General features: G+C 40.5%; 1 protein-coding gene across 2 annotated transcripts in view; it reads left to right on the top strand.

Moving 5' to 3' along the window:
* ORC3 (origin recognition complex subunit 3) overlaps positions 1–14,394 on the top strand; it is an 85,817-nt gene that overhangs the window by 42,915 nt on the left and 28,508 nt on the right. For both annotated transcript variants that reach the window (XM_007528708.3, XM_060205501.1), the window contains exon 13: positions 1,258–1,337. In XM_007528708.3, the coding sequence (XP_007528770.1) occupies positions 1,258–1,337 (80 nt within the window). The remainder of the gene's footprint in view (positions 1–1,257; positions 1,338–14,394) is intronic.

Genomic DNA, 14,394 nt, shown 5'->3' with positions numbered 1-14,394 from the left:
CTGGGGGGGTGGGCGGGGAGGAGGAGGGGAAGAGACACAGGATTACTCCACCATTCATAAAGCTCTCTTTCTGCAGTTGAAAACCAAGGGCTTGAACACAGGTCCTCACATGGTAATGTGTGCACTCTGCTGCTTTGCACTCCCTGCTTTGATTTTTGTAGCATTCAGTGGCCAGACATTGGAATGGATCCAGAATTGCAATGAGAGCAAAGACTAAATCCATTTCAACTGTATACATTATTGGTAATTGAAACATAATTCTTCATTACAAAGGCCACAGATAGAATCACATGAAAACCAGTAGTATAATATATTTCCATTGAGACATTTTAACATTTCTTTGTCTCTATACGGAGAGAACTTGTCCTTCACCTTGGTGATATGGAAAAAGGAGTATATTTGAGAATGCTTAATGGTTAACCTTCTATTGCACTAAATGAATGGGTAGCAGTGAATCTTATTGCAAAATTACTCTATTGGCCCTGTGTCATCACAAATTTGTGAGTCATCTGTACAATGGATGTTAACTGAAGAGTTCTGTATTTCTGACTTAGAGATTTAGAGAATATAATTAGTGGGCCAGGTGGTGGTAGACCTGGTTGAACACACACATTACAGTGTATAAGGACCCAGGTTTGAGTCCCTGTTCTTCACCTGCAGGGAGAATGCTTCACAAGTGGTGAAGCAGGTCTGAAGGTATCTGTCTCTCTCCCTCTCTATCTTCCCCTCCCCTCTCAATTTCTCTCTGTCTCTGTCCAATAAATAAATTAATATAATAGAATTAGAATCACTTGTTTACAAGGTGGGTTTTTTACAGTTGCATTATCAGTTTTACTTTTATCATTTATTACAGAGTGGCGAATGATTTAAACCAATCCCAGTATTGCCTCACTTCTTATAAAGCCTGATTCACATGATATATACAAAGTTGCCATCTAAAGAAAATGGCTGGGCCCAGCAAGATGACTTACTTTAATAGTGTGCTTGCTTTGTTATGCATATGGCCCAGATTCTAGCCCAGCTCCCACTACACTGAAGAAAGCTTTGGTGTTGAGGTGTGTTTTTCTCTGTCTCTTCATCTCTGTCTCTATCATTCTATCTGAAATAGTCATCCTGAAGTATTGAAGCCCCAATGATGACAAATCAATGGGAAATTGTTTATAATGACATTGATTTTTTTTCATCTTAATATTTATGGTTTTACCAAAATGATGGTATACAAACTTGATTCCTCATGAATGTGCTGTTCACTTATAGATCAGAGAGCTGTACTGTACTTGTTTAGAAAAGAACATATGGGATTCAGAGGAGTATGCATCAGCTTTGCAGCTTCTGAGGTAAGTTGGTATTATTTATACATTTTTGTAGCTGTTGGTGAACAGCAACCCAGAGTAGGTAGTTGCCTTGACACCTTCATCCATGTGAGTGGACTCTTAACCCACATTAATACTGGATAATTAATAAACTTTAAAATATGAATAAAATGTCCTAATTTTATTACAGTTATAATAAGTTGTATTCCTTGCCTTTACTTTTCAGTGTTCCATAAAATTAATGACTAACCAGATAGTAAGAAAGGGGAAATAAAGTGTGAGTTCAGTTTCTCCACAGTTTTGTAATTTTCCTCAATAGATGTAAATGCTTATAGGAAAATATACAGAAGCCTGAGAACTGAATATTAAGTCTTGGTTTCCCCTGCATCTGTAAGAGAAGAACAGATGGGCACAGTAGGAGGAAAATTCACATTGAAAGGACTTAAAAGTCCAGAGACTTAATAATACAAATGTTAGTGATTTCCAAGTGCAACTTAAGATAGGAAACTAATGTCATGCAATTTGGGAAAATAGCTCTCCATGGAAACTAGTTACCACTGAAAAGATATGCTTTATTTCATATTTTAAAATACCAGTAAGAAATATATCAGCTGAATATTTGAGGCTTCTTTTGGCTTTTTATTCAAGTCAATATACCTATATCGAACACACAGTTGAACATTGCTGGATTTCCTCTTTTGACCATCATGACTAGTGATTGTCTTCTCCAGTTGAGAATTCTCAAATTTATTGGCTTCTTTGACAGAAATAGGTTTTTTCTTATCTTTCTTTTAAAAAAATATTTACTTCATTTTATTTATTGAGCCAAGACAGAGAAATTGAAAGGGGTGGGGAATGGAAAGAGACAGAGACCTGAAACTGAGACCTACTGCACTGCTTAATCACTTGTGAACCTTTTCCCTGCAGGTGGGGACAGGGGGCTTAAATCTGGGTTTTGCGCACTGTAGGTTATGTTTGCTTAACTGGGTGCATGACTGCCCAGCCTCAGATTTGCTTCTTTTTTTTTTCTGTACCTCCTTAGCATTAGTATTCTTGGAGTACAAGTATGGAAACAATACCAGTTCTGAACTAGAGTAAGGAAACATGAACAGTATTCATAATTGTGACAGTGGTGACCACTGTTTATGAAGAAATGCACCTTGTTTTTTTTTTTTAATTTTTTATTTAAGAAAGGATTAATGAACAAAACCATAAGGTAGGAGGGGTACAACTCCACACAATTCCCACCACCCAATCTCCATAACCCACCCCCTCCCATGATAGCTTTCCCATTCTCTAGCCCTCTGGGAGCATGGACCCAGGGTCATTGAGGGTTGCAGAAGGTAGAAGGTCTAGCTTCTGTAATTGCTTCCCCACTGAACATTGGTGTTGACTGGTCGGTCCATACTCCCAGTCTGCCTCTTTCTTTCCCTAGTAAGGTGTGTCTCTGGGGAAGCTACCTTGTATGGCACTGCTAGGTACTTACAGTATATTTTCCAGCCTAATAGTCAAGTAGACACTTGCAAAGACTGTGAGAGACACTTTACAGCTGAGGAGACTGAAGTACATACAGAATTCAAATTATTTACATGAGACTTCTTTTTTTTTTTACTTATTTTTTATTTATTTTCCCTTTTGTTGCTCTTGTTGTTTTTCATTGTTGTTGTAGTTATTATTGTTGTTGATGTCGTTGTTGTTAGATAGGACAGAGGGAAATGGAGAGAGGAGAGGAAGATAGGGGGAGAGAAAGATAGACACTTGTAGACCTGCTTCACTGCCTGTGAAGCGACTCCCCTGCAGGTGGGGAGCAGGGGGCTCCAACCAGGACCCTTCCGCAGGTCCTTGCGCTTTGTGCCACATGCGCTTAACCCACTGCACTACTGCCCGACTCCCAACATGAGACTTCTTAACTGCTGATGGGACCAGGATTCTTTTTTTTTTTAATTAATTTATTTATTTAAGAAAGGAGACATTAACAAAATCATAGGATGGGGGGGGTACAACTCCACACAATTCCTGCCACCCAATCTCCATATCCCATCCCCTCCCCAATAGCTTTCCCATTCTCTATCCCTCTGGGAGCATGGACCCAGGGTCCTTGTGGGTTGCAGAAGGTGGGAGGTCTGGCTTCTGTAATTGCTTCCCCGCTGAGCATGGTCGTTGACTGGTCGATCCATACTCCCAGTCTGCCTCTCTCTTTCCCTAGTAGGGTGAGTCTCTGGGGAAACTGAGCTCCAGGACACATTGGTGGGGTCTTCAGTCCAGGGAAGCCTAGCCGGCATCCTGATGGCATCTGGAACCTGGTGGCTGAAAAGAGAGTTAACATACAAAGCCAAACAAATTGTTGAAGAATCATGGACCCAAAGGTTGGAATAGTGGAGATGAAGTGTTGGGGGATACTCAGTGCAAACTCTAGTGTACTACTGCTTTCAGGTATATATTTGCCCTAGTTTATGGATATGTGTGAACATATGCTCTATATCCTGGAACCTGGGACCAGGATTCTAACCCAAATCTGACTTCAGTGCTGTTCTCCTTAGCATTACTGATTGATCATCATCATCATTATCATTATTATTTAGATGTTTCTTTATTTAAAAGGGAGTGGAGCAAAAGAACCAAAGCATGGCAAATGTGATGCCAAGTAAATTAACTTATAAGGCCTCATGTGTTTTACCCACTGTACCACTTCCCAGACTACAACTTGCCATTATTTTTTGCTAAGATCCAAAAGAAGAATTTGAGGATTTGAATAAAGAAACAACAAATTAAAAATGAAGTTTCAGCCACTTTTTGTAATCAGCAATGAAAGACCTTAAGACAAAAGGTTTAGGGGGTCAAGCAGTGGCACACCAGTTTACTTACACATAATACAAAGCACAAGGACCCACACAAGGATCCTGGTTCGAGCCCTGGCTCCCCCTGCAGGGGGGTCGCTTCACAAGTGGTGAAGCAGGACTGCAGGTGGCTATCTTTCTCCCACACTATCTCTTCCTCCTCTCAATTTCTCTCTGTCCTATCTAATAAAAAAATTTTTTTAAAGATGGCCACCAGGAGCAGTGAATTCATGTGCAGGCATCAAACCCCAGCAATAACCCTGGAGGCAGGAAAAAGAGAGAGAGACAAAAAGTTTAAGGGCTGGGTAGTGGCACATTCAGTAATGCACACATTACTATGTGCAAGCACCCAAGTTCAAGCCCCCAGTCTCCACCTGCAGGGTGAAACCTTCATAAGCAGTGATATAGGGCTACAGATCTCTCTCTCTGTCTCTCCCTCTGTCCCCTTTCCTTTCAGTTTCTCTTTCTCTGTGAGAGAAAGTTTACCTTCCCGTTGGCAATAATTTCTAGACCAAGAATTTTTCAGACTTTGTTTGAAAAAATTTTGCTTCCAAGGTCAGGTTTAAAAGGTTGATACAAATCAAAGAATCATTAACTTGGGAACATGGTGGATCAGGTGGGCCTAAAGGATAGTGCAGTGGTTCTTGGGTTGGTGGGTGATACTGGAAAGTGAGCTGCTCTTATAGATGCTTAACTCAACCCTCCATCTCATCAATTAAAGGATTGCTTATCTAGATTCATCTAATTTTCTTCCAAATAAGGAAACCAAAGACAGAAAATTAACTTAGCTGTTGACTGAGCTGGAATTTAAATTTGAATCTTCAGTGACTAGTGTTTTTCATCTTTATTCCAATTACTTAAGAGAACAGGAAACTTGTGGGTTTGAAGTCAGTAATCATATTCAGAGTTTACACAAAAAACTTTTAAATGAGCCAGCAGAGAAAGCTTCAGAGGTCTAGGCCACCCCCCTTCTTCCTCTTCCCTCATGCTACTTGTCTATCCTGACATGAGGCGTCTTGGCACAAGGTACAGACATATCAATGAAAAGAGCCACAATGTCTCATTTGCTTGTCCCAAGTGTATCCTTAGGTTCTTGCAATAAAAATACATAAAATGAAATTGATAGATAGCTAAATGAATTTACTTTAGACTAAAATAAAGTATTCTAATTTCTGTTAAGGTTTCTGACTTTTCACCTGTAATATATTACCAGATCAGCTCCACTTTTACCAGGCTAAAAAAAAAAAAAATGAGGGAGTTGGGTGATAACGCAGAGGATTAAGTGCATGTGGCGCAAAGCACAGCGACCCGTGTAAGGATCCCGGTTCGAGCCCCTGGCTCCCCACCTGCTGGGGAGTCCCTTCACAAGCAGTGAAGCAGGTCTGTAGGTGTCTATCTTTCTCTCCCCCTCTCTGTCATCCCCTCCTCTCTCTATTTCTCTCTGTCTTATCCAACAACAACGACAATAATAATTACAACAATAAAACAATTAGGGCAACCAAAGGGAATAAATAAAATGAACCCAGTAGTAATATTAGCATTTGCTCACTTAAGTTTTGTTCAGAGATGCCAGAGATTTGGGATCTAAATAATGCATTGTTTCCTGACAGCAAATCAACTTTAGGTCATGTTTAAAGATCTGGTTATGAAAAATGACAAAGCTCCACAGTCTCTTAGGTGCTTCCTAAGTAGCAATAATTTCACTTGGTGCTTCTCTAGATTAATCTATGTAGAAGCTATATGAGAATGAGCAATTGATGTAATTTATTTCTTTTAGAACACAGATTGCCAATCTTAAATTTGCAGTCACATCAGGTTCTTTACAATTACATATAGATGTTGGTAAACATTTGAATTTGTTGAATCATTTATTTGTTTACTTATTTATTATTGGATAGAGACAGAATTTGAAGGGAAGGGGGGAAGGTAGAGAAGAAGAGAGAGAGAGAGAGACCTGTATTACTGTGTCATCACTTGTGAAGCTTCCACCCTGGCAGGTGAGGATTGGGAGCTTGGACTCAGGTCCTTGTGCATGGTAATGTGTGACCTCAACTAGGTGTACCACTGCCTGGCCCCTAAAGCTTGTTTTAAAGCAAAAGATAATAAGTCACTGTTTTTTTTTTTTAAGACTTTATTTCATATGAGATAGTTTCACTTGAGAGAGGGAGAGAGAAGCCAGAGCTACTAGGGATTGAGCAAGGAGCCTTAGGCATTCAAAATCCAAAATCAACTAGCTTGAGCTGTATTGTCAGCCATGAGAGTCAATGTCTTTAGACGTTAGCGTGCCTAAGAATCAGCTGATAGGTATTAGGTTCTTAGAACAGTCATGATGTATTTTTCTGGATTTTTTTTTTTAATTTATAAAATGGAAACACTGACAAAACCATAGGATAAGAGGGGTACAATTCCACACAATTCCTGCCACGGGAACTCCATATCCCATTCCCTCCCCTGATAGCTTTCCTAGTCTTCAACCCTCTGGGAGCATGGACCCAAGTGTCATTATGGGGTACAGAAGGTGGAAGGTCTGGCTTCTGTAATTGCTTCCCCGCTGAACATGGGCATTGACAGGTCGATCCATACTCCCAAGCTGTCTCTCTCTTTCCCTAGTGGGGCAGGGATCTGTGGAGGTGGGCCTCCAGGACACATGGTGGGGTTGTCTGCCCTGGGAAGTCTGGTCGGCATCATGGTAGCATCTGGAACCTGGTGGCTGAAAAAGAGTTAATATAGAAAGCAGAACAAATTGTTGACTAATCTTGAGCCTAAAAGCAAGAATAATGCAGATAGAGACTTGGGGTCTCTGTTTTAGAAAAGCTCATAAGTCTATTCCAAGGGGCCCATGACCCAACTAGTTTTTGCTTGCACTTGACATCTAATATGCAGGTGACCTAAGCTATTGTCTGGGGAAATGGTGTCATAGTTGGAAAAAGGACCAAAAAGCAGAATCAGGGAAGAAAGTAGCTCCCAAATATGGGGAAAAGATATATTGTTAACTGTAAACCCCACCAGTCTGATCTGGGTCCCATAGTCAGCATAGGAGCCTAAGAGGTTACATATAACCTCTTCATCCCTGTAGGTCTGAGCTCACATTCTGTGGTCACAGCTAGGAACATTCCAGGCTGCACCAATTTCAGGATCTGTCATCCTCAAGTGATGGGCAGAGTATGCTATCCAACCTCCCTTCAGAGAATGGAACATTCTCTGCCATTGTTGATTCACATTGAGGGCCAGGTCTGATAGGGGCCCACAGAAGGGTCCATTATGTTGTTCCTGATGGCAATGACCAGTGACAATGGAGAGGGATCTTTTCTAGGTCTAGACCCATCATGTCTGTGTGGGAATCCCAGGACTCCCTAACTAGGGCCCCAGGTGATGGGGTGGTCTGGTAGTAACTAAAGAGTCATCATTAAAGTATGCCAGTCTCTTGCCCTTATTCAGCTTTTGTAGTCCTTACTTTGTCTGACAGGGTTAGCTTTGGAGTGATTGAGGGACGTGCAATATAAGGTAGGTGAGGAGGGTATCTAGGTCTAAGTAGAAACGATTTAATTAGGTACTTTATGGTTTCTTTTTAGGTCTTTGTGCTTGCTTGCTACATTTATTGACTCACTGCAAACTATTGTGTACTTTTGCTTTAAGTTATATGTAATCCCCCAACTTCTGGGTATATGTACTTATGCCCCATCTCATGGACCCTAGTCAATATCTAGGCTTTGGGGTTTGTTAAGAAGTGTACCACCCGAAATGAATTTAAGGAGTCATATGAGCTAGGAAAAGTCTGACTGTTGTATGCTTTACATTGGGTTCTAGTTCTCCCCCACCAAGAGAATTAGATCAGTCCAGTTAAATTTCGCGGGCCCGCTTGGCCCCGCCCCAGAGGAACCCCACCAGAGTTCCTGAGTTCCTGAGTTCGAGAGGAAGAGAGAGAGGGCCAGAGGGTTCCCCAGTACGAGAGCTCCAGAGTGTCAGAGTTGGAGAGTTCCTGAGTTCGAGAGTAAGGGAGAGTGTTTGTGCCGCCGCAAAGAGACAGCAGAGTTCTGTTTGGTGATTAGTTTGTCTTAGTTTATGAATCGTTGTTCCTGAATAAAGAAATACAGCTTCCCTGCCCAGCCGTTGTCTCCGTGTCTCTGTTACCCGCCCGTGAAGCTAGCCGGCCGGCAAGAGCCTCCGAATTTTAACAACATCTGACCAGAGTAATGAAGCTTGTGGATTCACATTCCACGCCTGACATCTCTAGATGCAGTCTGAAGAGAAACGTGCCGAGGTGGCACTGATTGGTTAGGTTGGGATTAGCAGGTGCAGTATCAGTTGGTATGAATTGAGAGAAGCATGCGGGAAAGTGAGTCCCACCCTAAAGGTTTCAGGACGGAGAAATACAGGCTTTATAGAGAAAGGGGAAGGTTCCTGCTGTCTTAGGGTTTAAGAAAGCAGTAGATAGTTATAGCTATAACCAAATCATTTGCCAATTGGGTTAACTTTGAAAATCTCGTTGTTAGGATTTGCTGTACCATACAAGACTTCACCATAATTTATGTCCTTTTATGCTATTTACTTATATCTGTATCTTATAAAGGAACACCACCAGTTGCTTCTGTTCTCCCTGGTTTAAGTTTTTAGGAGTTTTAATATTTCAAAGAACAAGTCATTATTAGAACTGTATTAACAATTTGAGCCCACTGTTAAAATTTAATATGACTACTAATTTGAAGTCTTAAGTGCTTAAATTGAAGGAACATCTACCCAGATCTATGGTCTATGCAACAAAAAGTTTGAGACAATCAATCCATTTTTCCCCTCTCTTATAAATTGAATAGTAATTTGTGAGACTATAAGTTAATAGGAATGTATATTAACACCATTCCCACCACCAAAAGTTTGTGTCCCACCCCCCAACCCCCAGTGAAACTGAACATCTACCCTCACTCTCTTTCCAGAGATTTTTACTTTGGTGCCCTACTCCAATATCAGTCAGATTCTGCTTTGAGTTTCCCTTTCTGTTCTTCTTTCTCAACTTTTTTTTTTTTTTTTGCCTCTGGAGTTGTTGCTGGGGCTCAGTGCCTGCACTACAAATCCACTGCTCATGAAGGCTATTTTTTCCCCTTTTATTGCCCTTGTTGTTTATCGTTGTTGTTGCTATTATTGTTGTTATTGCTGTCACTGTTATTAGATAGGACAGAGAAAAATCAAGAGAGAAGGAGAAGAGAAAGACAGACACTTAAAGACCTGCTTCACCACTTGTGAAGCTACGCCCCTGCAGGTGGGGAGCCAGGGGCTCAAACCGGGATCCTTACGCTGGTCCTTGTGTTTGGCACCATGTGCACTTAACCTGCTGCACTACCTCCTGGCCCCCCTTTCTCAGCTTCTATTTATGAGTGGGATCATCCCATACTCATCTTTGTCCTTCTTAATTGCTTCTAGCTCCCTTCAGGATGGGTCAGAAAATGTGGGTTCATTGTTCTTAATAGCTGCATAATATTCCATTATGTAAATATACCACAGCTTTCTCAGCCATTGATCTGTTGTTGGACACCTGGTTTGCTTCCAGGTTTAAGCTATTAATTATGCTGCTATGAACATTGGTGTATACATATCTTTTTGATTGGATGTTATGTAGTCCTTAGGATATATCCCTAGGAGAGAAATTATTGTGTCATATGGGAGGTCTATTTCTAGCCTTCTGTGAATTCTCTAGACTGTTCTCCGCAGAGGTTGGACCAATTTACATTCCCACCAGCAGTGTAGGAGGGTTCCTTTGTCCCCAAAACCTCTTCAGCATTTGTTGCTGCTGTCATTTTTGATGTATGTCATTCTCACAGGGGTGAGGTGGTATCTCAATGTTATCTTTGTTTCTCTGGCAATCAGTGACCTGGAGCAATTTTTCATGTTTGTTAGCCTATTGGATGTCTTCTGTAGTGAATATCCTGTTCATATCCTCTGCCTATTTTTGGATGGGGTCAATTGCTTCTTTGTTGCTAAGTTTAGTGAGTTCTTTATATATATTGGTTATTAGCCATTTGTCTGATGAAGATCTTCACCCATTCTGTGAGGTGTCTCTTTATTTGGGTGATGCTTTCTTTTGCTGCAAAAGTATGTTACAACTTTCCCATCAACTCAGTATTAAAAACACGGAGATGTTTACCTTCTCCCCAGAGACTCTGAATATGGTTGTTGGAAGCATAGGTGTGATAGTTAGCAGGAATCTACATTTAAAAGGCATTCTACATCTTTGGACAAGATGATCCACACTTTGAGCAGTACTACTGTAGAAAACAGTAAAGGGGAATAAGGAAGGGTTCAACAATTAAGGGGTAAAAAGCAACCAAAGAAAAAGAAAAGCCTTTGTAGAGAAACTGGATGACTTCAGATAGTTCATCTCAAATTGGTTATAAAACTAAAGTATTCGGTAAGTAGCTAGGAAATATTTTGAAATAGATGATCCAATTTAGTTTGATACGTTTTCCTAAACTCACAGCTAAGCTTTTATAGCACATCTGTAATATATGTATATATTTTATCATACTAAGGTTGTTTCCCAACATATGGTAAATCTATTCATTTTGACATTCCAAAAAAAATGATATTCCACAAATGTATCATGACTTTCAGGTGTGCCATCACCTAATTTGAAAACAGAAATTATTCTACACTAATGCTTGACATGCTTGACACTGGTCCTTATACTCTGAATTTTTTTTTTTTTTTTTTGCCTCCAGGATTATTGCTGGGGCTCAGTGCTTGCACAAGGAAGCCACTGCTCCTGGAAGCTATTCCCTTTTTTTTGATGCCCTTGTTTTTTTTATCGTTGTGGTTATTATTGTTGTTATTGATGTCATTGTTGTTGGATAGGACAGAGAGAAATGGAGAGAGGGGAAGACAGAGAGGGAAGACACCTGCAGACAGACCTGCTTCACCGCTTGTGAAGCAACCCCTCCAGTCCCACCCCCCCATAGGTGGTGAGCCAGAATCCTTATTCTAGTCCTTTTTTTTTTTTTAATTTTTTTTATTTAAGAAAGGATTAATTAACAAAACCATAGGGTAGGAGGGGTACAACTCCACACAATTCTCACTGCCCAATCTCCATATCCCACCCCCTCCCCAGTAGCTTTCCCATTCTCTATCCCTCTGGGAGCATGGACCCAGGGTCAGGGTCATTGAGGGTTGCAGAAGGTAGAAGGTCTGGCTTCTGTAATTGCTTCCCCCTGAACATGGGCGTTGACTGGTCGGTCCATACTCCCAGTCTGCCTCTCCCTTTCCCTAGTAGGGTGGGTCTCTCGGGAAGCTGAGCTCCAGGACACATTGGTGGTGTCTTCAATCCAGGGAAGCCTGGCTAGCATCCTGATGGCATCTGGAACCTGGTGACTGAAAAGAGAGTTAACATACAAAGCCAAACAAATTGTTGAGTAATCATGGACCCAAAGCTTGGAATAGTGGAGAGGAAGTGTTAGGGAGGGTACTCACTGCAAACTCTAGTATACTTCTGCTTTCTTACTTTGGTGCCATACTCCAAACTCAGTCAATTTCTGCTTTGTGTTTCTACTTTTTCTTTTTTTTTTTTTTTACATGCATAACATTCCCCAGATTCCCATTTAACAATACAACCCCACTATTTCATTCATCATTTTTCATGGACCTGTATTCTCCCCACCCACCCGCCCACCCCCGAGTCTTTTACTTTGGTGTAATACTCCAATTCCATTTCAGGTTCGACTTGTGTTTTCTTTTCTAATCTTGTTTTTCAACGTCGGCCTGAGAGTGAGATCATCCCATATTCATCCTTCTGTTTCTGACTTATTTCACTCAACATGATTTTTTCAAGGTCCATCCAAGATCGGCTGAAAACGGTGAAGTCACCATTTTTTACAGCTGAGTAGTATTCCATTGTGTATATATACCACAACTTGCTCAGCCACTCATCTGTTGTTGGACACCTGGGTTGCTTCCAGGTTTTGGCTATTACAAATTGTGCTGCCAAGAACATATGTGTACACAGATCTTTTTGGATGGATGTGTTGGGTTCCTTAGGATATATCCCCAGGAGGGGAATTGCAGGGTCATAGGGTAGGTCCATTTCTAGCCTTCTGAGAGTTCTCCAGACTGTTCTCCACAGAGGTTGGACCAATTGACATTCCCACCAGCAGTGCAGGAGGGTTCCTTTGACCCCACACCCTCTCCAGCATTTGCTGCTGTTACCTTTTCTGATGTGTGACATTCTCACAGGAGTGAAGTGATATCTCATTGTTGTCTTGATTTGCATTTCTCTGACTATTACAGATTTGGAGCATTTTTTCATGTTTCTCGGCCTTTTGGATCTCTTCTGTGGTGAATATTCTGTCCAAGTCCTCCCCCCATTTTTGGATGGGGTTATTTGTTGTCTTGTTGTTGAGTCTGGCAAGCTCTTTATATATGTTGGTTATTAAACTCTTATCTGATGTATGGCATGTAAAGATCTTCTCCCATTCTATGAGTGGTCTCTTGATTTGGGTAGTGGTTTCTTTTGCTGTGAAGAAGCTTTTTAATTTGATGCAGTCCCATAGGTTTATACTTGCCTTAGTCTTCCTTGAAATTGGATTCGTTTCATTGAAAATCTCTTTAAAATTTATGCAGAAAAAAGTTCTGCCAATATTTTCCTCTAAGTATCTGATAGTTTGTGGTCTAACATCCAAGTCCTTGATCCACTTGGAATTTACTTTTGTATTTGGTGAAATACAGTGATTCAGTTTCATTCTTCTGCATGTTTCAACCCATTGTTTCCAACACCATTTGTTGAAGAGACTCTGCTTTCCCCATGTAATAGTCTGGGCCCCTTTGTCAAAGATTAGATGTCCATACGTGTGGGGCCTCATTTCTGGGCTCTCAATTCTATTCCACTGGTCAGTGTGTCTGTTCATGTTCCAGTACCAAGCAGTTTTGATGACAATGGCTCTATAATACAGTTTGAGATCTGGGAGTGTGATGCCTCCGGTTCTGTTCTTTTTTCTCAAGATTGTTTTGGCAATTCTAGGTCTTTTCTGGTTCCAGATAAACATTTGTAGCATTTTTTCTATTCTCCTAAAAAATGTGCTTGGGATCTTGATGGGGATAGCATTAAATTTGTAGATGGCTCTGGGTAATATATTCATTTTGATGATGTTAATTCTTCCAACCCATGAACATGGAATATCTTTCCACTTCTTTGTGTCTTTTTCAATTTCTTTGAGTAGTAACTCATAATTTTCAGTATACAAGTCTTTCACTTCTTTGGTTAGGTTTACTCCTAGATATTTTATTGTTTTTGTTGCTATAGAAAAAGGAACTGATTTCTGGATTTCAATTTCTTCTAACTTAGTGTTTGCATAGAGGAATGCCACTGACTTTTGAATGTTAATTTTATAGCCTGACACATTACTGTATTGCCTGATGATTTCCAAAAGCTTCTTGCTGGATTCCTTAGGTTTTTCCATGTATACTATCATGTCATCTGCAGATAAGGAGAGTTTGACTTCTTCTCTTCCAATCTGTATGCCTTTAATTCCTTGCTCCTGCCTGATTGCTATGGCAAGAACTTCCAACACTATGTTGAATAGTAATGGTGATAGTGGGCAGCCCTGTCTAGTACCTGATCTGAGGGGAAATGCTTCCAGTTTTTCACCATTGAGTATGATGTTGGCTGTAGGTTTGCTATATATAGACTCCACTATCTTCAGGAATTTTCCATCTATTCCCATTTTTTGTAGTGTTTTGATCATAAAGGGATGTTGTATTTTGTCAAAGGCTTTCTCTGCATCTATTGATATGACCATGTGGTTTTTGGTCTTGCTTTTGTTGATGTGGTGGATCACGTTGATTGATTTACGTATATTAAACCAACCTTGCATGCCTGGGATAAACCCCACTTGGTCATGATGAACAATCTTTTTGATATACTGCTGTATCTGGTTGGCTAGAATTTTGTTCAATATTTTCGCATCTATGTTCATCAGAGATATTGGTCTGTAGTTTTCTTTTTTGGTTGTGTCCCTGTCTGCTTTTGGTATCAGGGTGATGTTGGCTTCATAGAAGCTGGCAGGGAGTATTCCAGTGTCTTCAATCTTCTTGAAGACTTTTAAAAGTAGAGGTATTAGTTCTTCTTTGAAAGTTTTGTAGAATTCATTTGTAAAACCATCTGGTCCAGGACTTTTATTTTTGGGAAGATTTTGATAACTGTTTCAATTTCATTAGCTGTGATGGGCCTGTTCATGTTATCCACTTCCTCTTTACTTAGTTTTGGA

The sequence above is a fragment of the Erinaceus europaeus genome, chromosome 13, assembly GCF_950295315.1.
Source record: "Erinaceus europaeus chromosome 13, mEriEur2.1, whole genome shotgun sequence".
Taxonomy (NCBI): Eukaryota; Metazoa; Chordata; class Mammalia; order Eulipotyphla; family Erinaceidae; genus Erinaceus; species Erinaceus europaeus.
This window is presented reverse-complemented; position numbering and strand designations above follow the sequence as displayed.